The 23,519-nt window shown below is 38.5% G+C and overlaps 3 protein-coding genes across 3 annotated transcripts; 2 read left to right on the top strand and 1 right to left on the bottom strand.

Annotated features, from left to right (window-relative positions):
• Positions 1–24: 24 nt before the first annotated feature.
• Positions 25–11,081, bottom strand: LOC137949657 (DEAD-box ATP-dependent RNA helicase 20-like). The gene is made up of 10 exons (XM_068795777.1): positions 10,855–11,081; positions 10,465–10,733; positions 4,803–4,982; positions 4,563–4,724; positions 4,316–4,470; positions 2,132–2,224; positions 1,960–2,045; positions 1,637–1,863; positions 614–847; positions 25–520 (listed from the first exon to the last, which is right to left on the bottom strand). The coding sequence occupies exons 1-10, from the start codon at positions 10,908–10,910 to the stop codon at positions 462–464; spliced, it is 1,521 nt and encodes a 506-aa protein (XP_068651878.1). The 5' UTR covers positions 10,911–11,081; the 3' UTR covers positions 25–461.
• A 634-nt stretch (positions 11,082–11,715) lies between these two features.
• LOC137950672 (uncharacterized) lies at positions 11,716–18,733 on the top strand. The gene is made up of 6 exons (XM_068797260.1): positions 11,716–12,525; positions 17,302–17,354; positions 17,470–17,557; positions 17,675–17,773; positions 17,853–17,971; positions 18,056–18,733. The coding sequence occupies exons 1-6, from the start codon at positions 11,932–11,934 to the stop codon at positions 18,090–18,092; spliced, it is 990 nt and encodes a 329-aa protein (XP_068653361.1). The 5' UTR covers positions 11,716–11,931; the 3' UTR covers positions 18,093–18,733.
• Positions 18,734–19,347: 614 nt separating this feature from the next.
• Positions 19,348–23,501, top strand: LOC137949760 (nucleosome assembly protein 1;2). Its single transcript, XM_068795939.1, has 12 exons — positions 19,348–19,612; positions 19,713–19,756; positions 19,854–19,949; positions 21,329–21,421; positions 21,514–21,601; positions 21,681–21,742; positions 21,840–22,024; positions 22,131–22,308; positions 22,394–22,437; positions 22,529–22,760; positions 22,853–22,870; positions 22,978–23,501. Exons 1-12 carry the CDS (start codon positions 19,561–19,563, stop codon positions 23,035–23,037), a joined length of 1,152 nt encoding a protein of 383 aa, XP_068652040.1. The 5' UTR covers positions 19,348–19,560; the 3' UTR covers positions 23,038–23,501.
• Positions 23,502–23,519: the final 18 nt, after the last annotated feature.

Raw genomic sequence — 23,519 nt, 5'->3', positions numbered from 1 at the left:
TCAAAATCTTAAGTCGCAAACAAATATAAAAAATTGAAGTCCAACGGAGAATACAAACTGTCCCGTTAGGAGGTTGTTTGTTAGCATCTTCATCATTGCTTGAAGCCTAAGAACTTCTCCATTAAAGTCCGGCATATTGATACAATTAATACAAGGGCTGTCATTCATTATTCCCTGAGCTCAATTGATGTTTTAAGTTCCGATTACACCAAAAATAACAACAGTACAAATTTGGGCCAGTTTAGTTCGTCCTCTTAAATATTGGCTTTTTTACAGAGTGCAAGCTCAACCAGGGATTTTTTCTCTTGCAGCTAAGATGGATAACACAATCCCCACATCACCGCAACCACCCTCCTTGCACCAAATGAAGTCTTCAGTTTCAGAATTACAGAAGAGGATTTGAGAAGAACCAGAAGTGCAAGTCCCTAATTGTAGAGATGAGCACTTCTCTTTGATGGCAATTAGCTCCAGGGACGTCCACCCCCAAAGCCCCTCCCACGGTCTCGGAAGCCCCCATGACCTGACCCATAAACAGCACATAGAAACAACAACTATGAACAAAAGCACCTAAAGATGGAAAGGCACAGAAGGGTAGAGAGAGAGAGAGAAAAACCGGCAGAAGCATGAGGGGCTCCCCGTCCCATTGCAGCCAGTTCAGAACTGACTGTTTGACCAGCTTCCTCAAGGATACCAATCAAATCCTTCGCAAATCTTGCATTTGCTGCAGTGAAGAAAGTATATGCTGTTCCCTTGGCACCAGCACGGCCTGTTCGACCAATACGGTGCACATAATCTTCAAGAGAACCGGGAAAATCATAGTTGATCACATATTTCACATCCTTCACATCTGCCATAAGAGATTGAAGAAAAAGACAGTGCAACAGAATAATCAAAACAATTTGTACTAAGATTTTTGTCCTTTTTCTTTTGAACATATGAAAGTTATGAATGAAATCATACACCAGTGTACAAGGAGGGAGAAATTCCCCCCCCCCCCCCCCCCCCCCCCCCCCCCCCACATGGTGCATGGAAACCCCAAATACAATAGCAGGATGAGAGATCCCGTCCTTGGTGAACTTATCAGCTGAGTTGTTTGCAGCACACAATTTTCTGCCAAATAATTTGGAGATATAGCGTCAAATATGTGCCTTATCTTCCATGGGAGAGGTATTTCCTCAAAGGATTTTATTACTAAGGCTGAATCCCCCTCTATCACCTCTTGGTTGCTGAATGCTGAGAATATAGGTTGGCTCCTGTTAGCAAGGCTTTTCTCTCTGCTTCGGCTGAACCACAGTCTCATGCAGAGCCAGTATAGGTTAAAGACATTGACCAAAGGAATCTCTGATAATACCTCCTACACCAGCAGGTCCCAGATTACCTTTTGAACTGCCATCAAGATTCAACTTCAACCAATAGTAGGGTGAGGGAGACCAGGAAATCATTTTTGGAGGAGGATGGTCACCACATTTCAGCAGAAAGTATTTTCTTAAGATGAAAGTAATTTAAGTGTATGAATGGTTTTTGACAGTTCATGTACCGGCAGCTGTAGCATCAAAGAGGTTTGCCTTTTTTCTAAAGGAAACATTCAGAAACATGTGAATAAAAAATGCCAAGCTCTTAGATATTATTTACGTACCTAGACCACGAGCAGCAACATCAGTAGCAGTCATAATTGGGCTTTTGCCAGCTTTAAATTCTGACAGGACCCAATCTCTCTCTGCTTGGCTTTTATCTCCATGGATTGACAGAGCAGGCCAACCATCCATTCGAAGTTGCCTTGTGATCTGGTCACATCCTTTCTTGGTGTCCATGAATATAAGAATCCGACTACCATCCATGATATCCTCCAAAAGCTTCACCAATCTGGCAATTAACATAGCAGGTCATACATCTACAATATACTGGCCATAGAATGGAAAACAACATTAATAACAGTATCAATAAAAAGATAAGGCCTACTTGTTGTATTTCTGATTCTCCGTGACAATATCTACATGCTGGCGAATTGCATGATTAGCTTTCAAGTCTGCTGAACCAATAACTACCTGTGTTAAAATTGGGAAGCAATCATGTTATAGAGATGAAAGGAATCAGAAAACCTAAATATGCTAGACGGGCCAGTCATATTCACCTTGTACGGATTGTAAAGGAACTGTCTTGCCAGTTGTTCAACCTCCTTTGGCCAAGTGGCACTCCAATAGAGAGTTTGACGATCAGGTCGGATCTACAAAAAGAAAGCTTTTGATAAACAAAACTTCTACTGTAAGTCAATGATTCAATCTACTCAGGCAGATTGTCAAGCAGTCCTCAAGCTAATTCAAGTTCGTAAAATATCCAATCAGCATATTTTTTTTTTTTTCAAATGGTCCAGTCAGCGTATTGTAAACAACTCTATGCAAGAAATTGAAACAACTTTAACCTTCCAGGCCCATTTCCAAAATCAATGATCAAGTCAACATATGCTAGACAATGCTATGCAGGTAAGGAAAACAATGTTAACATTCCAGACCTACTTCCTAAACGAAGGTCCAGAAATTGGTTTGACAGCTTATTACTTATTCTCAAAATTGCAACAAAAGCAGCATCAAGAAGGACCCTTAACTTAGCTTTCTAGCAAAAACATCTTTACTAAGCCAATATGAAATCAACCCAATGAAGTGATCAGGTTTGGCTGAACCCAGGTCAACCAGGTGTGACTGCCAGTTGATCCTTAGTGACATCAAAACAACATAATTTTTCCATAAAAAGGAAAAGAAAGCGAATAGTATCCAGCTGGCTAGGTAGTGGGGCGGGTTTCTCAGACTATGCATCTACTGTATCAGATGAAAGATATGGATCAAGAACTGGTCGCATGTGGAGAGAGATCATGGGGGAGCAATGCCCTTCCCCCCTTCTTCTGTTGGCAGGGACCCTTTCTTCTGCTAGTGAACAAATAGGCCTCTTGTCCCCCCCACACACACACACCCACAATTTTTTTGCCTGATGCAACAGGAAAGCATCCCTGTCCTCACTGCCATGAAAGATCCCTCCCATGTTGCAGTTAACAAGGGGAGGAGAAGGGCAGCCACCCCTCTATGTTTTTTTGTAGAAAGAGAGGGGAGGAAGACTGCTGCTACTGCCTCTCTCCTCCCCTTTTTTGGAATAGGCAAGGAGGATCCACTGCCGTTCCCGCCATCAATGGTGGGAAGGGAAAGGGCTCCTCCCCTGTCAGTGCAAAAAGAGAGGAAGGTGGTGTTTGCCTCCTTTGCATCCTTCTCTTGGGGCCTAAGCGCGATAATGTGATCCAGCTGATCAGGCTGGATCACCAGGTTCAACAAAAAGCTCGGCCTAGTCAACTAGGATTTGATCCAATACCGAGACTTCAGATATTCTGACCCGGACAAGGGACCGGTCCAGTTGAACCTGGTTCAACCAACCTGTCCAGTTTGATTTTATAATATTGTTAATTCTGGGAAGAAAAATGGAGGTGAATTAGAAAGAAATAAAATATAAGAATCTACATTTCAACCAAAAATAAATAAAAAATCTGAAGCAACCATAAGTTAAAGTCAAACAACTTCACAATGCCAAGCCAAGGAATCCTGGAAGGTAAAGACTCTAGGAGATTTCGCTGATGGTATTCACGGTTCTCACAACAATTTAAATACCGGAAAGAAACATCACTTGACATCCAATCTTGTTTGTATCAATCACTTATCAGAAAAGGAAAGGAACCAACTAGTACCTTTAATATTACATATACTATCTCAAACTTGCATCAATTATGTACCTAAATCCACAGTTTACATAGACAGCAGGAGGGAAGATCAAAACCCCACCCCCACAGCCACAGATGAAGTACAGTGCTTAGAGGATGGTAAATTAAACTAAAGACAAGTGCAACAAAAAAAACCAAAGATAAAAATAAACAATTTGCAAACCCCTAGGGAAAGCCAAATGCAAAGCATGAGAAATGTGAAGCTGATATGCTCAAAAAAATAGAGAAGGGGGAAACTCTGCAAACTACATCCAGAATCACAAAGAGCCCAAAAGCAACATTGTGCTTCCCATATTAAATAGGAAGTCACTAGAATCAAAGGCAGATAAAACAATAAAGTCAAGTGTGTACATCTCTAGAGAAAGAAAACATAGTTGAATGGGCAAATAAGGAGACTTAGCTTAAAGAAAATGATGTATTATTAGCTAATAGTAAAGGATAGTGAGACTGATAACATTCAGCTCATGAAAAAACAACTAATTATCCACTTCTTCAAATTTAAAAGTACACAAGCACTATCAATTGATACCATGAATTATTGAAAGAAATGAAGATCACCTGAGAAACAATTTTCCTAATCTGTGGTTCAAAACCCATGTCTAACATCCGATCCGCCTCATCCAAAACAAGGTAAGTTACCCTCCTCAAGTTTGTATGATGCGATTCTAACATATCAATCAGCCTCCCAGGCGTAGCAATGACAATTTCAACACCTATTTAGAGAAAAAAAACACAAAGCAAATTGGTCTTGCAAATCATGCATCAGCAAACAATAACCTGAACCAATAAACAAAAAATTTACAACCTTTTTGTAGATCACGAACTTGAGGCCCCTTTGGAACTCCTCCGTATATACACGTATTCTTTAATTTTGATGATTGCCCAAATTTGGTTGCTTCTTGCTGTATCTGGACAGCAAGTTCACGGGTTGGAGCTAATACTAGAACAATTGGGCCATCACCAGGACCTGACATAATGTGCACCAGTAGATAAGTCCACCAAAATAGTGAAAGAATATAAGATAAAAAAAATGATATTAACGTACTTAAAATAGGTTGAGCATTGACATGGACAATTGCTGGCAACAGATAAGCAAGTGTCTTCCCTGACCCTGTTTCTGCAATACCAACGAGATCACGACCCTTCAACGCCATAGGCCAGCCTTGAGCTTGGATTGGAGTTGGTTCAACAAAACCAGCTTTAACAACTTCTTGCATGACATAATCTGAAGAGATAAACAAGAGATATATATAATTTTCTTCATTGTACAATGTTCCTCTTTTCCACATAGAGATGGGAACAGAGAAAGAAGTCTCCAGTTAGTACAATCAATATTATTAAAACCTCACTCCATTTTCCATACTCCAAAAATGGTACTGGCACCCAAAAACATAATTTTTTATACAGATTTTTACATACTACAGATGACAAAACCATATGAGGATCAATGAACTAATTAAAAACTTCTTGCATCTAAAATTTTGCAGAAATGGAAGATATTACAGCTTGATGCGAAAATTTCAGATCCTATAGCATTTGTATTCTTATAAGACAGCACTAACATGGAACATGACTGAACCTTGTTAAGTCCACTTTGACCAGATTCCTGCTTTATTTTCTCTCTCCTCGAATGACCAGCTAGTGTTGCATCAAAGATTGAAGCTATAGAGAGGAAATTGCCTTCGAGGAGATCCTCCAATAGCTTCAAGAATCATTTAATAAATTGGACTCAGGTTTGCACCCCCAAACACTCTGGTGGCTAGGGATAAGGAGAATTAATCAAATGAACAAGGCGCTGTTCAACAAATGGAAACGAATGCAACACCTTGTGGAGAAAGGCTATTGCTGCTAAGTAATTGCAGTCAGATGGCTCCATCCTGGCTCTATTACAAGGTGGACATCAACATCATGTAGAAGTATTCTCAAACTTAGTGAGGCTGTTACTGTTGGGGCGAGATTCAGAGTACAGTCTGGTGCTAAAGTGAGATTCTGGATATACTGTTCGATTGGGACGAGAAGTTAAGATGGTGAATACACTGAGCTCTACTCCATTGCTAGGGATTAAGATATTCTAGTCGCTAATGTAACGGAAGAATGGGATTGGAATCTCAGAAGAAACTTAATGACTTTGAAGCTTTAGTCACCAGCAATCTCATGGATGTTCCTGCTGCCTAATACCCAAAGGCATCATGACTGAAGAAATTCCACACTCATTTAAAAGAAAGAACACAAAAAGAAGAAAAAAAAAGAAGAAAGCACAAAAGAACAACAAGAAAGAAAATGCTCTATTGAGTTGAATGAATACAAGGATTCAGAAGCTCTCTATTTATAGATGGGAGACTAGGGTAATTTCTACAAAAACTCCTACAGAGGACTAACATTGGATGTCCCCTAGCTTCTAAAGCAAGCTAATCTCATAGATCCTTGGCTGAATAGGAGTCCTCATCCCTACAAAATAGGGAGGAGGACATCCCTTAATGGATAGAAGTTGGACCACCTCCTTCCTAATTTTCTAGGTGGTGCCAACTCCTACTCTTAATTACAATTTTTTGCCAAACTTCCTCACTTATTACGAGAATGCCACTCAAATTATATAAGAAAGAAAATAAAATAATATTGTCTTCAACACTCACCCTCAAGCTGAGATGTAGATGTTGTAAAGTCTCAGTTTGCTTGTGAGATCTTTTGAATTGTTCACTAGGAAGAGTTTTAGTCAAGATGTCTAAGATCTGAAGCTTGGAGGAAATATAAGGCACACAATTTCTTACGCCTTTCATGCACCAAATATCAATCTCAAAATGTTGTGCCATCATGTTGCACAAGATTGTTGGCAATAGTTATGGCAGCTTTATTGTCAAAATACAGCATCAAAAGAGAACTAAAAGAAATGCCTAGATCAACAAGAAAAAAATTTATCCAAGAAAAATTCAAACCAGCCAAAAATCTATACACCCTTTGATTCTTAAGCATCCCAAGATAAAATTTCCTATATTCTGAACACTTCCTCTCTATTAATTTATATTGGTCATATTCAGCCCATATACCTTGAAATCTAGCATAATAGTCACTAACAGTCTTACTGCCCGGTTTAAGGTTGCCAAGGTCATTGTTGATTTTATAAGCTCTCACATGATTCCTCCTCTCATAAGATGTATTTTCTAGCAATGTCCACATCTCTTTGGCAGTAGAACAAAAAATAAGTCTTTCTAATGCTAGCAATTACAAAGTTAAATATCCAAGTCATAACTTGGCTATTTTCTTGATCCTACTTATGAAACATTGGAGTCAACAGGTAGGTTTATTTTCTACACCAAGAATGTATTTTCTCTTCCCTTCCCAAAAATGTAAATTTGAGCAAAAGTAGCCCATTCAAGGTAATTTGGGTCATTCAATTTTACAAAAGTAATGACTGGTCAGATGATTTTGACCCACGTTTTACAAAACTGTTTCAAAAGCAAAACTCTTTCTTGAGTCATTCCACTAGTTCCAATATATGAGGCCATAAATCACAGCAAAAACAACAACTTTTGATCTCAAAAAACAAAGTCGAATAACCAAAGATAAGTCAAACAAATCAATCAACCAATTCAACACACATTCAAGAGTTTATCAAAAGCTTTACTAGCTACTCTCACACAATCAAGCTGAATTAATAAGCTTCAATTTTGAACTTCTCAAGCACATAGCAGAACTGTCTCCTCCACCAAGCAATCAAAACATGCCAAAGAAATTGTACCAAACATAACAATCTTAATAGAACAAAAGGAAGAATATTCAATTTTGAACTTCTCAAGCACATAGCAGAACTGTCTCCTCCACCAAGCAATCAAAACATGCCAAAGAAATTGTACCAAACATAACAATCTTAATAGAACAAAAGGAAGAAGATTCAAATCCAAAATTCTGCCAAACACAAGAATTAGGCTCCACAATAGACATATTTCTGTCCATACATTACGGGCTAAATTAACCTTGAAACCTTGCCCTTAAACAGCTTTCAAAGAAAGGACGAAAATAAGAGAGAAAAAACCTTCTCTTTGCCTCCCTACAAGTAGTCTAAGTGGAGCAAAGTTTCTACCAGCTGAAGTCTGCCTTGAATTCCCAATACCGAAAGAGAAAAAAAGAGAAAATAAATACCTTAATCAATTCTCCTCTCTTCAACTATTACTCTGATACCATGAAGAAATTCAACACTAATTTAAAAAAATAACACAAAAGAAGGAACAAAAGAACTAAGAGAAAAAAATGGTCTATAGAATTGAATGAACACAAAGCTTGAGAAGCTCCCTATTTATAGATGAGAGACTAGGGAAATTATACAAAAACTACTATGTGGAGGGCAACCCCTAGCTTCAACGCAAGCTAAACCCTAAATTCTTCTAGATCCTTGGCTCATTTGGAGTTCTCACCCCTTCAAAATAACGAGGAGAACATCTCCTAAATATAGGAGTTGGGTCATCCCCTCCCTATTTTCTAGGTGGCACCATCTCCTTCTCTTAATTACAATCTTTGCCACTCTTTCTCACTTATTACAAGAATGTCACTCAAATTTCATGAGAAAAAAAATAAAATAATACATGTCTTCAACAATAAAGACATTATCATTTGGAAGTGGGAATCTGATGGCAAGTTCTTGATTTCCTTATTCCACAAGCAAACTCCTCCTCATACTCCACAAAATTCAGAAGTTGCTACAACTGTTTGGAAGCATCTGGCCCAGCCCAAGATTCTTTTCTGGTGCACCGTAAAAAATAAGACTCTTGCTTATGATAATCTTCACAGGAGGGGGAACATGGTTATCAGCAATCTCTGAAGGCTTGCTGTAAAGTAGATGAGATGGACGACCACTCACTCCATTGCCCTTTTGCTACTTGAATATGGTACCAAATGTTTCACCATTTTTTCCTCCTTTGCTGACTGAATTCGTCATAATACTCAAATCTCTCTCTTCTCCAGGCAATATACTGTAGAAAACCTTGTGGGCTGTAATTCAATAGTGTTTGTGGAGAGAAAGGAACAACAGGGTTTTTAAAGGAAAGATGGAAAATTATAAGGCCTTTATAGACAAGGTCATGCAAACATCCATTGCTTGGTTGTGCACAGAGAAGGATTTTTTTTCTGAGTTCAGCAGCCCCTTTATTTGGAAGGATTGGCTGCACAATGCATCCCTTAGACCAGAAAAGCCTGGTCACATCACCCATTGCACCCTCCCCCTTCTCCTCCCGTCTCCCTCTTGGCTCCACCAAACTCAATTTTGACGGAAGTGCTCGTGGCTGCCCCAGGCCAGTGGGGTTCAGAGGAATTTTCCATGATCACAATGGAAGACAGCTTATCTCATATGCTGGCCATCTTGGGCAGTCTGACTCTCTATCTGCTGAGACTTATGGACCTCTTCACAGTATTCAAATTGCCAAGGATAGTTTCAGAAAGCCTATTATTGTGGAAGGAAATTCATCTTTCGTGATTAGCTAGGGCAAAAAATACTCTGCACCAACATGGAGGCTGCTGCCTCAAATGGAGGAGGTTTTTTATCTTATTGCCAACATGGATGTTACCTGGTCTCGCATTCCAAGGTCTGCTAACCGCTGCTGGAGAAGATCTTTCTAGGCTATGACACTTTCTCGCTTAATTATTCTTGTCCTATGATCAAGGTTCTCTCCAACCACTATGAGGGATCAAAGCATATATTTCCATTGTCAAAAGCTTTGCAGGTCAGCACAAACTGCAGACATGTATCATAGAAGTCATGTGATATTTGGAGTTGGAAAATATTCTTTATAATATTCAATTTACAAAATCAGCAAAGCCATTATTTTCCTCAGTAGCACAATGCCAGAGAGTAGAGAAGAGAAGCTCAAAAATAAAATATTAACAACGGTCCTATCATTCCCATTCCTTGCACTGATTCTCGTATAAGCCACTGTCTTCTACTTCCAGCAAGAAGTGCAAATCCAACATTTACATTTGAAAATGAGTCATAAGTTTGATACATAAGCTTTAAAGTGAAATTTCCCATTGGCTCTATATTCAATCATCATCATCATCATCATCAAAGCCTTTGTCTTACTATGTTGAAGCCAGGGAGGAAAGCGGTTTATCAGCCATAAGTGGGAAACTAAAAAACCACGCCACTAGCATGGAATGCCCGTCCAATTAATGCCTGAAGACCCAGTTCGGGTTCTATCTAAACTTTTTTTAGTGATTACTCTTAAACAGATGCTTTGTACATCATATCTTTTAAAAAAAATACAAACTAGAGAACGAGGTGTTCCCATTAAGATCAGCCGTTCACAAGTTTCAGGGAGCATCTAAGCAGATACTTCAGTAGTGGAGTGCTTCCTATAAAGGCCAAAAAGTCATATCCAGCCTGATGCAATGACATTGGCACTACAAAATTCCTCAGACTGAGATAGACACAAAACTTAGGAGATGTTCCACTTCCGAAGATGCTTATACGAGCAGAGAAACCTTCTTAAAGCATTAAAACGAAGCTAAACAAGAACACTTTAGTAAGCCACATTAGTCATTTCCAATGACAAAAGTACAACCAGTTTCTGGCTAAACCCCTCTCTGAGGCAATTTAGTACGCACATGAAGATTTTAATTCCCCCGCATGGCATATAAACTCATAGAGGAGAGAGACGTTGCCCATTCAACTCAAAATAATGTAGTAACTAAACCAGCGCTTGCCCGAAGAGAACAAATACCTGGAAAACCCACGTCCCGGAACTCTCTCACGGGTTTAGGGACGTCCCGGCCCTCAACAGTGATTTGCCTCCTCAGCCTGTAGCCCTCCGCTTCCTCCTCGGTCATGGACGCCACTGAGGGAGACTCGGTGTAGAAACTCTTCTCAAAGGGGGTAAGCCCATCAAAGTCCTGTTTCGGCAAATTATTACCGAAGTTTGTCGAATCCTCTCGGTTCGACGGCCTCGCACTATCGAATCCAGCACCCCCTTTCCGGCCAAAAGTGCCATCGCTGCAAACCGCACAAAGAGAGAAAAAAAAATATAAAGTTACAGTGCAAAGCTGTTCAGCACAATTAATTAGTAGAAATGAGAACTTTCGTTCGGTCCAGTAAGACTAAAGTTTGGCGTCACCTCTTCCGCTCCCGGTAAGAACCGGGGTCGGTGGCGCGGCTGTCATAGCGGCTCATGCAACTCGTAATGGACTGAATGCGAAGTCAGAGAGGTAAAGCAGGAGACGAGAAGAAAATAGAGGCAGAAGAAGCAGCCACAGCTCGTCGTGGCATCTGCAGTTCGCGGTTTCAAAAAGCCCTCTACCAACAGAGAAGAGCTGCCGGACTAGAGACCTAATCAAGTCAAAAGGGGACCAGTCGCCGGTGCTCTTCGGCCTACGGAAAGGCGGTTGGTTTTTTTCATGCTTGTGAAAATAGAGCTACCGTTGCTCGCACTACTGAACTGCAAACCCCACTAGATTGCACAATCTTGGCCGTTGATATGGACAAAGATTCTAACAATTTCCTTTTTTATTAAACATGATTATTTGAAAAAATATTTATATAATTAAAATCTTTTTTCATATAAATATGATTTTATTTCCAATAATCTGATAATTTTTCACGCGACACGTCTCTCCGGTCTCTTAAACTAATCCAGCAGTTGGCCAACTCTCGATCCATGGCCGAGTTGACTCACTTTTGAGTTGATCAACATATGTGCTTTCGTGTTGAGCGAGTTTCAATTTTTAAAGGGTGTTATGATAATAAATTTCGTTACGGATCAAATGATATGTGTTAGATATGTTGCACAACCAATTCTCGTTATCATCAAGCCACGTGTACGGTGGAGAAGTTATACCACGTAAACATATCAAAATGCCAAAACTGGAGGTCTTCAATTCTCTATCAGTGATGCAACTTGCGACTTGTGAGTCCTTCGCAAAAATTAACCGAAAAAGGGTTATTCAACAGGGAAAAAACACCAAATCCCAGAAACTGAAAATGCTGGGAACCTAAGACGGTCCACTCCACTTCGTTTTCAAGCTTCTCAGAGAAAAGGGAATGAGAGAAAGTGGACTCCTCTGAAGTCCGAGCACAAAGAAAGAAGGAGACTTCTTTTTTTCTTGTTTCTTAGACCGGACAGAACTCTCTTCTACAAGTTCTTTTTTCTTTTTTTCTTTTTCAGTTTCTTCTTATCTTGTAATGACAAGCTTCCATGGCGGCTTCTCGCTTTTCTTTCTCGCACACACTGATTCCTTTCTGTCCGATGGAAATTACAGTTTTTGCGCTGTTTTTTCTTGCATTTTCTCTCATGCTTCTTTTCATTTCCTTGTATAATAAGCGAAATAAAGACCCAAACCCCGCCACTGTTCTGAAGTTTGTTTTGTCCAGAGCTGCCAAGAATGCCCATCAAAGCAAAAATCAGCCCCTAATTGTAGAGATTCTCACATCTGATCATTCTTTTGATTCCGAATTTCGATCGTCTTCGCCTGCTGTCAGTGATGGCGTCCCCGGTGGTGTGGTTGATAATAGTGAATGCTTGAATGGGTTGGAATTCGATGGTGGAGAGGATTGTGAAAGAAGTGAAGAATTGAAGGGTAAGAGAAAGAAGAAGAGAGGGAAGAAGAAACGGCACGGTTCTCGGCCCCATGAGGAGAGTCAGACGGAGACGGAGCAGTCTGTGGGTGAGGAGAATATGGATTGGCTGTATCCTTTCACGTCTTCTTCGAGTGTGACTCAGAGGAAGATTAAACAGCATTATGATCAGCTGGTCAAGGCGAATGACGCCAAGGCTTTGACGATGACGCAGGTAATTTTTTCTTCTTTCTTGTTAACTGTTTCGTCGCTTGGTCCTCAGTTTGATGACTTCTCTTTAGAACTAGGAATAGGATTTTTTTTTTTTGTTCGTCATATTCGTCTTGTAGTTCTCTTTAACAACTTCTGCTTTTTACAATCGACAAAATTGCTTCTTAGACATACCAGTTCATGTAATCTTATGTAAAAACATTTTTCAAAAGATATTTTCCGTTATGTAATCTTATATAAAAAAACATTTTTCAAAAGATATTTTCAGTTCTTTTTCTAGTAAAGGTTCCCGTTGGCTTCTTGCTGTGGGCTAGTTTTAGGAGTTCAGTATTCTTCAGAAGTTGCATTGAGTGTTACACTCTTGGACATAGTTGAATTTAATAATAATTACTTTAGGATCAAAGTTGCATGGCGTCCAGATAAAACAGAGGAAAAAATGAAGTAGCAGCTTTCAATAAGTTCATGTGGCTGCACAAACTATTACCTATTACAGAAACAACTTCCACTGTAGATCAGATGAATGCTTTATGCTATGTAGATTTCCAATGTGGTCTTGATAATAAGATGACAATGAGAAAGCCTCAAAGCTAGAGTTCATTCTCAAGAAAAGGCAAAAAAAAAAAAACTGTTTCTCAAGTTGTCACCAAGTGATTGCGAATCATGGTTCCTCAAGTGGTATATTTTCTAGTAGTTCTGAAAAAACTGCTTTCCTGTGCAATGAATCATAGAGTTCATTCTCTTAGAAACTTAATAGTATGAGATTGTAAGTCTTGGAATTTTGCAAATGGTAATTTTTAATTGATCACATTTCATTTTGAGAACTCCTGAAATTCAGTTTGCAAATACACAAGGTTGTCCATATACTTTACAAATCTTCTTGCAGCTACCACTTGTTGCTAGCTTGAATGAGCTTAATAGCTAATGACATGTTGATTTTGTCAAAACTACAAATAAACTGGTCCAAGTTACTAATCTTGGTAAGAGGCTGTGCCTTACAAAATTTAATAACATTAAAGGTACCAATATGTTAGGAGGCACACATACCCTACAATTGGCTACTTAATCTTCAGTTACCTCATGGAACAAGCAGATGCTCCTGGAACGTAGTTCTCTTATTAGGTTGTAATTTATCCTACTTTAGACTTACTCATTCGTCTCATCCGCTTCGTGAGTGCTTTTGGCAAATGGTCTTTGTTTTTATCTTTCATTTCAATTGAATTTTGGATGTCATTGCTGGTATTCAAAGTCCCTTACATTTTGACAGAAAGTATCATAAGCTTGCTGCTAAACCTTAGACTAACAGTTTGAAGAGGTCAGAGACTATGAAACTTGTCCACATTTATTTACTTCTGAAGTGGTTATGTCTCTGTAAAAAAAGGAAAAATTCTTTACTTCCATGGCATTCTCTCTCTTGAACTTGTCCAACTGAACATGTCTGTTGCCTTTCCATATCTGAGAACTTCCATCACGGGTGCTACTTGAGAAGTCTTACTTATGTTTACATCATCATGCTTGTTATTCAGTTTGATTTCCAGTAAACTGAGGGGAGGGGTTGCAATGAACTGATTAACCAACAGTTTTATTATATGTAACTGGTTCACTTTGAACTCTTCCAATCTGCATAAACCACAAGAAGATAACTTTGGAGATGATTTTCCAAATTCCACAACCCCAGGAAAACATCACAAGTCACTTACAAGATCATTTGGTATTTAGCAAGTGACTGGTGAACTGTGGATGACGAACAACCACAATAAAATATCACAAATCACTTGACAAGATCATATAGTATGTGGTAATTGACTGTTTAACTGTAAATGGCAAGTGACTAGTGTATTGATTTTATGTTTTAGAGAAATTGGTCTTTTGAACTTTGTGAGTAAGAATTTGAGCTCATTGGCTTATTGGAAACATGTTAACTCTGATTTGATTTTTTATGGTAAAAAGTTAGTTTAGATGGAGAGAGGGACTACCCCTGTGAACTTTTTAGCTGAAAGAAAAGGGTAAGTTGTGAATATTTACTCAAAATAGATTATGTGTGCAGTTTGTATGTTTTATGGGAATGCCTATGTAATTCATTGCAAATGTTCGAAGACAACACGGTATCAAACGTTGAAAAGAGATCAGGAAATGTAAAATGTGTCTGAATGAGCTTAAAGTGTGGCATCTCATCTTTGTCAGATTTTTGAGAAACATGGTTCAAACATTTAATACATCCAGCAAATCCTTAAAAGCTTCTGTTGGAAGATATAGTCAAAAGCTTCAATGGCATTAATGTAATAGCCCTTTTATTTGTCTCTTATTCATTCCTATTAGGGTGAAGGGTATACTTGTAATTGATGTATTCTTGACCACTATAAATAAAACTTAAGGGGGAGGATTAGGTCATTCAACACAACCGTCTTGGAAAGATGATGCTCTCTGCATGTGCTAGTTTTATCCCGTGGGGTCTTTGGAATGAGCAAAATAGAAGACGTTTTGATGCAAAAAGTGAATCTTTAGACCGAGTTGCGGACAGAGTGGTTGGGCAAATATCAACTTGGCTATTAACCAAGAAAGCTTTCTCTCCTTATCTCGGTTCCTCCATTCGTGAAAATTGAAGAAACTTGGCATTGATGCACATTGTGAAAAAGACTCCGGTCATGAAAGAATGGACTTCTCCTGATCCTGGTTTCCTAAAGTTAAATTTTGATGGTTCATCTCTTGGCAACCCTGGTATTTCTAGTTTCGGAGGAGTTATTTCAAGCCATTCCGGTAATCAGCTCTTCACTTATGCCGGCCCCTTGGTATATCAGACTCTACGTCTACTGAATTGCATGGTCTCCTCTCCGGTCTTCGTATATTCAGAGATAAATGTAGGGGGCCTCTCCATGTTGAAGGGGACTTCAAAGTGGTGATAGGTTGGTGTGAGAACGCGTCTTCTCCTCCGTGGAGGCATTGGGATACTTTTAAAAAAAAATTAGATATTACCTCAATTGTTCCTTGTATTTGGTCTCACATTCCAAGATCCGCTAATTCGGTGGCTGATGTGCTTGCCAGGAAGGGAGCTACCCTACAATCACTGGTTGTAAGGGACGTGCATCCACAAATTTTGTAATTCTCTTCTGTTTTATTAATACATCTTCTTCAAAAAAAAAAAAAAGTCATTCAACACAACCTTTATCTCTTCCCATCTTCTTCTCTACGTGCTCCCTCTCTTTTCTTCTCTAGCCGTCCCCTTCTCTTCTTTCCTTCTTCTTCTTCTTCTTTGTTCTCTCCTTCTTCCTCCTCTCCTTCACCACTTTTTACCTTGAAGTTCAGATATGATGGAGTCCTAAAAACAACATCCAAAGATGTCAATCTTTGGGTATATTGCAGAAACACTGTTTTCTTTAGACCTTGCTCCAATTATGTTACTTAACTATTAGATAATTAGAATAAAGATATACTGAAATTTCAATTGCTGCTGAAAGCTTCTTTTTTTTTTTTGAAATAGCTGCTGAAAGCTTTTTATTATTATCTTTGGGAACTTCGGCCTTGAGTCAGTAGATTATCAGCTAAAAAAGGGTTGAAAGCTTAAGATGAAAGTAACTAGCTATTTTCTGTTCGTACCTTTTCTGGTCACTGTTAATAGAAATGTTCTAAACTGATAGGGGGATTTTCATAGATAGATGCACTCACTGGCATTCAAGGGGATACCTAAATTGTTCTCCGGAAATAATTTAGCTCAATGAGCACGTGGTCATTTTAAATAATTGTTGACTGCACTTGTGTGGCCAACAAAAAGTTTTTACTCATAGGATGTGTCAGCATCTGAGTGATCGGGTATCACATCAAAGAGTGGAGTTATGAAGGGATTTTTTTAATTTTTTAATTTTACGAAGAAAATAGAAGTAGGGGACAGAAAACATACCATCCAGTCAGAGTTGACAAATTGCCTAGTGACAACTCTTGTGGTAAAGGTGGAGTTTGGGATTTCCTTGTTTTACCATAATAAATTGCTCATCTCATTGGAAAGTTTTAAGTCTTAAGGTTCTCCCAGGACACTCATTTAGCAATGCAAAAAAAAAAAAAAAAAATGAAGTGCAACGCAGTTTTGTCATAATTCTTGCTAAGAAACTTTTTGCTTGAAGTGTTACAAATAACTTCATCTTGCTTCCTTGCTAGGACATCCAGAAGGTCTATACTCTCAAACTATCAATTTTTCTTTACGAATGGTAGCTGAGACTAGAGATTCATACAATATGCATAATTATGGAGCTTGTAATCATTTATCATATTATTGGGAATAATCTTACTTAGATTAAATTTAGAAAAAATTCTGTGGGTATTAACCTCTGTTAGTTTAGGCCTAGTTCATGCCCTGTTTAATTTCTCAACCATTATGTTTTCAAGTCTTAGATTAGTTGTTTTTTTTGTTTGAGTTTGGACATGAAGGAGAGTGTTATTGAAAATAATTCCAATCCTTTAGTTATAGTTAGGAAAAGGAATTCTATCTTCGGCTAGTCTTGGGATGAATTTGGACCCAACTTTAACATACCATGAGCAATATATTATGATAGTCATAGAGTATATATTTTCTCATTATGACTACCCATTTTCTTCATCTCTGTCAATGTGACCTGAGATTTTATTTTATTTTTCGTTTTTTTTTTTTTTGGAACAGCGCTTCATAGTTATCTTCCTTTATACAATTATTATCCATTTTTCAAATGACCTCTTTTAGCAGACCTCACTTTTACCTGGTAGTCTTATTGTTCATTACTGAACTAAAATCAATCTTCTGCTGCTGATTGTGCAGGTTGGGCAGTTTGCAAATTGCCTGATTGAGGCAAGGAGTGAATTACAACATAAGTATGTATAATTAACTTACTTATTATGTGGTGTGCTTGCTATTTTGCCTTTGTGACAATCACTCAATTTGGTCCACTGTATGATGCCCTTAACAAATCTCTGGTTTTTGCTGCAGATCTGAGCTCATCCAGCGGAAGTTTACAATAACGAAGGCACTTCTTTTCAAGGCAGACAGGTCATCTTTTGACCGCCTTTGCCAACAGGTTTGTCTCATCACCTCAATGCAGCAACACTTTTTTGTCCCCATATAAGAGTGACAAAGAAAAAAATTGATTTTAAGGTTTGCTCTGAGATGGGGTCTGCTCTGTTACTATCTACAGATTTATAAGCTAGAAGCAGAACAGAAAAGATTAGAGGAGGATACACTTGTTTATAACCGATTGCAAGAGCAACTGAAGCTCTCACCTGCTTATAAGAAGGTCCTTACTCGGCTATTCATATTTTTTTAGCATGTTCAATACTGTATACAGAGAAACTGATTTATTGTATGTCTCTCAGATGCTTGAAGTTGCTTCTTGCATGGAGTTACAAGCTAATTCTAACCAGGTGGTAGAGGCAGAGTTTTCTGATATCTCTTTTGAGGAGTTACTTGCCCAAGAGAAAAAGGATTCCTTTTGGTAGGTCCAGCACTTAAAATGCTAAGTTACTCATAATCTATCTTTGGGGCACCACTTATGTGGTTTTGATACTTCTTCCTGCAGGCAAAAGAATGGGAAACTGAAGTCTTTCACAAACTGACAAGACCCATATCTAAAGGTCCTAATTGGTGTACTCATCCAGCAATTTTCCTACAACAGCAGTTCTGGATTTAGCATTGCATCTGGATGGTTTTTGAGCTGCACTGGCATCTTTTGAGTCCATCTATTGTATTTATGGAGTAGTTGGATGCTTGGAAGTGGATTGACATAGGTGACATCTTCATGCCGAAAATGGTCCTAATTGGTGTACTCATCCAGCAATTTTCCTACAACAGCAGTTCTGGATTTAGCATTGCATCTGGATGGTTTTTGAGCTGCACTGGCATCTTTTGAGTCCATCTATTGTATTTATGGAGTAGTTGGATGCTTGGAAGTGGATTGACATAGGTGACATCTTCATGCCGAAAATGGAGGATTCAGAAGAGTTACAAATTTCATAACGTCCACATTCCTTGTGCTTCAACACTAGGGAGAATACAGTATGAAACCATTTATATTTATCAACTGTCTTCTGTAGGAATGTGGCTGTTTCATCTTGTTATACATACAGCATTGAGTGTTATTGGTGGGCAAGCTAGGGGTTAGAGGAACAGATTTTAGAGAGGAAGCTTGGTGGTGGACATGAGTCAAGCTGTATACGTGAACAGCGGATGGAGCATCAGTTTTTCCATCATATAAAAAGTCTAGATATCAATTTTAACGACCATTATATTACACTAGTAGATATGAATTTTGCAGAATAGAGCTTCGTACAGATGATAAGAACAAAACACTTTAGATCATGCTGGCATTGGGGCCGAAGGAAATGGGTTGCCAGTGTCAAGTAATGCTAAGCTAGGCGTGAATATAAAAGTCACTTCAAAATGTCTGTTTGGTTCTGAGCTTTTACAAGATAAAAACCCTTGGATTCGTGTATTTGGAAAACCAGAAAGATCCAACTATCAGAAGATCTGACTGTGAGATCGGTATATTCCACTTATGAGACGACAAATATATCTTGTCCATAAAAATATTGTTCAAATAATATTTTCTTTTCTTATGCTGATACAATAATTCATAGACTTTTCAAGTTTCAATCATCTGCCCACAAGGTTTTGGGAGCATTTAGGGTTTGATGAAATCAAGAAGCACTTTTTTCTTCTCTTTTAGAACAATCAGTTGATGCAGAGTGTGCGAAGGGTATCGACCAAAAGCGGTAGTAAGTTTGTTTCGTGCGATGCACTGCAGCAAATAAATAATTTAATGAGCCAAAGGCCCCAGCCTGCCCAAAGCCCTAAGCCCCGTGTCGGGGTGTTTCACAACTCACACCGCGCAAGCAAAGCGATTCGAAACCAGCGCGTATTTAAGAAACCCAACACTACCACCCTTTTTCCTCTCTCGCCACATAGAAAATCGTCTATTTTTCCCAGCGCTCTCTCTATCCTCTCTTTCCCTTCTTCTTCCTCAGCCTTAGGGTTTTTATTTTTTAGGCTCTTCTTCACTTATTTCAGTAGCCACGCGGAGCCGCCATGAGTAACAATAAGCAAGGGAACGAATTCGACATGTCTGATCTCAGTGCCGGTACTATACATGTCTTTTCGTTTAGTTGTTCTTTCTTTTGTGGGTTTACTTGTGGTTCCTTGTGTGACTTGGGGTTGGATTTACATGTAATGAGTTGCAGGTCTTAGTGCCGAGGATAGGGAGGGACTCGTCAATGCGCTAAAGGTTTGTTTGAGTCTCTGTTACTTACTTCCTTACTATATCTTCTGGGCATTTTTTCTATTTTTGGAAATATGATTTTGATTATTTATTTAAATCACAGAATAAGCTTCAGCGTCTAGCGGGACAACACTCGGATGTTCTCGAGACCCTAACCCCTCAAGTCAGAAAGCGTGTTGAAGCTCTTCGTGACATTCAGGTTTCTGGTCCTATTCTTTTCGAGGGTTTCTGATTATTGGGCGCTTGGCATTTTGCGTTCTTTTTAAAAAAAAAAAAAATGGTTCTCTAGGCCTCCCGTTTACTTGTTTCAATATTGTTGTAATATTGAAACTGATACTGCTTCTTAGTTATTTACCAGGTCCGCGTTACATGCTATTACCAGGTCCTGAAAGTTTTGTTGTTTGTGTTGTTGTTGCTTTGGTCTTCTTTGAGCTGCTGCGTCACGTGCTTCTACCTTTCTGTTTATAATTGTCTCTTTGGTATCTTTGTTACAAAGCTAAATACATGAAAACATTATCTTCAGTGGCAAGTTGCTTCCTTTTGTTCAATTTTGCCTTGTCCGCACTGTGTTGTATTGAGTCATAGCTATGATAGTAGGCCTTTGCCGATTGGTTTGTGTTGTCATGAGAGAGTGTGTTGAGGACTGCGGTGGACATATTTTTTTAGATGGTTCTTTGCGTGTTTGATAATGTCTATCATCATACTGGTTCTACCAAACTTTTACCTTTATATGAAGTTCTCATTGACTTATGGTTCCGTTGTTGATGCTGTTTCCATCAATTTTTCCTGTCGTGATAGTTCTTATCTTTCCAGCAGGCAGGATTGTTAAAGATAGAATTGGAAGGCTCTAAATATCTATCTTGTTATTTACTAATCTATGATTCCTGTGACTTGTGTTACAAATTTTACCGCAGCTCTAATGTGGTGGTTTGAACTTGGTTGCCCCAGTTTTAGACTAAAGTTAGACCTAATTTATAATCTTTTGATAACCATAATTGACAGCTGCTGCAAATCTAGGACGATAATTGGGATTTGGACTTTTTGCCAATTTCTATTTGAATTAGAAAGTTCTATTAAATGGTAATATGGGTGCCTGTAGGTGGCCAGGTTCAGTTTTTCTGCCACACTGTTTTAGCAACTTTTGGAGTATATTTTGATTATATATGTTGGTATTTGTGCTTATAATAACGTTATGTCTCTTTCAGCTTTCTCCATTTGTCAATGTTTAGACTACAGTTGTACATTAACATTAGGTTATGGCACAGGGAACACATTAATGTCTCAATGGGAGATTTTATCTTTTTATGGGCTAATATTTGTGTGATGACATGGTTGCTTTTGCATGAATGGATGCTTGTTATTTTCTTTATTGAGATTGAAAATGATGAATTACTAGGTTGGTAATTTCATATTTCTAGGTTTTTTCAAATTTTTTATTCTGGTAGTTTATTTGGAGAGATGCTAAGCATGTTATTGAAGAGAAGAAGGTTAAAAGGCCATAGTTTTAAAAAATTTAAGGTATGATTTCAGTTTTTTTTTTTTTTTAAATTTATTTTTAAATGAATTTATGATGTGCAGAAACAACATGATGAGCTTGAGGCAAAATTTTTTGAGGAGAGAGCAGCTCTTGAAGCCAAGTACCAGAAACTTTATGAACCACTATATACCAAGGTAATTACTATTATTCTATGGGCATGCAACATATTTGATCCTGATCAAGATTATATCCATCACCTGGCTAAATTCCTTTGGAAATTTTACAGAGATATGAGATAGTAAATGGAGTAATTGAAATCGAAGAATCTACAGAATCTGTTGAGGAGGTTTCTGGAGAAGAAAATGCAGTTGAAGGTAATACTTTGACCTTTGATGATTAATTTGGTTAGAACTATGTATTTAGTAGATGCTTATACGTTTCATTCTTTTGTAGAGAAAGGTGTTCCAAATTTCTGGCTTACGGCGATGAAAACTAATGAAGTGCTTGCAGAGGAGGTGAGTCAGTTGGCTGTATTATTTTTAGTAATTTGGGTATGGTGACAAAAATATGGTTTACATTTTCTAAACAGTTTTTATCTTTGTTAAAGTTCAGATACAAGAGCGTGATGAAGGTGCTCTTAAATATTTGAAAGATATCAAGTGGTCTAGGATTGATAATCCCAAGGGCTTCAAGCTGGAGTTCTTTTTTGATCCCAATCCATATTTTACAAATACTGTCTTGGTCAAAACTTATCACATGATTGATGAGGATGAACCCATTTTGGAGAAAGCAACAGGGTAACTGTGCTTTCTACTCCACTATCTGTTGCATTCAAGGTTTTTGCTTGTGTACTATTGTGCCATGCATGGTGAGCTTATAATTTGTTTGTGATGCTTCTTCCAGGACAGAGATTCAGTGGCTTCCAGGGAAGAGCTTGACACAGAAGGTTTTGAAGAAGAAGCCTAAAAAGGGATCAAAGAACACCAAACCCATCACAAAAACTGAAAAGTGTGAAAGTTTCTTTAATTTCTTCAGTCCTCCACAAATCCCTGATGATGATGATGATATTGATGAAGAAACTGTAAGTTAAGCATCCTTCGGCATGGTATTGTAGTTTTTATTGTTTCTGGATTACCTGATCGTATTATGCACCCTTATCCTGACAGGCTGAACAGCTTCAGAATCAAATGGAACAAGATTATGATATTGGGTACCGTCTCCTTCTTTTATTCCTTACAATGCAATCTCTTTTGGGAACTTTATCATTTTACAACTTTCAATCTCATTTGTTATGTTTCCAGATCCACCGTCAGAGACAAAATTATCCCACATGCTGTCTCATGGTTTACGGGAGAGGCTGTTCAGGGTGACGAGTTTGATGATATAGAAGGGGATGAGGATGAAGATGATGAAGACGTTGATGAAGATGAGGATGATGAAGAGGATGATGAGGAAGATGAAGATGAGGATGAGGATGAAGAAGAGGATGAGGATGATGAAGAGGACACTGCTGCCAAAAACAGGCCAAAGAAGGTGAATAAATTACTTTTTCAGCTTAAATTAATTCCTGCAGTTGGTAGATGGATCCTGATTATTCTTCTACTATTTGCCAATTTTGCTTCCAGGTATCTGCTGGACGAAAGGTGTGTGTCTTTTCTTCCTCTTTATCTGTTTCTTCCTCTCTACCACTACTATCTTGATAACTGATATTGATTATTATACACCTCCGTTTTGTGGAACTAACCTGCAGAAGAGCGGAGTACCCCATGGGGAAGGCCAAGAGAGGCCTCCAGAGTGCAAGCAGCAGTAGAGACAATGGTCCATGTGGGGTTGAAGAGAGGGCATGGTGTGGAGGCTTTTGTGTGTTGCCCTGCGCTAGCTCTGTTCTGAGCCCATTTTGAGTATCAACAGAATGAAGGATGGGACGGTTGAGATTTTGTGATTTATTTTTTCACCTTAGTAAGTTGTGATGTGGTCTTTTTTTCATTTCGGTTTTGGTTAGAAGGGGTGTGGGTGTATGAGGTCGAAGAGATGGGTTCTGGGAGAGTTTTGAAGGTGGTTTCTCTTTGAAAAGTAAAAAGTCATGAACTCTGGAGTCGGTTCCATGTTTTATATTAAGATTACATTTACTTAATTGTCAAGTCTAGTTATTTTATGGTATATATAGCATTTATTTCTGTGTCGAAGGGTCTGTGCAGTTAGAAAAAGTCGTGTTCTAGCTAGGAGAAAGAGGTATTGTTCTTTTCAAGGAATTTCTGTGTCTAATTTCGTTTACTGAAATTGTTGATATCG

This window comes from Aristolochia californica, unplaced genomic scaffold (assembly GCF_029961685.1).
Source record: "Aristolochia californica isolate CCGP_79_NKW_82.1479 unplaced genomic scaffold, dmAriCali1.0.hap1 SCAF_14, whole genome shotgun sequence".
In the NCBI taxonomy this organism is placed as follows: Eukaryota; Viridiplantae; Streptophyta; class Magnoliopsida; order Piperales; family Aristolochiaceae; genus Aristolochia; species Aristolochia californica.
This window is presented reverse-complemented; position numbering and strand designations above follow the sequence as displayed.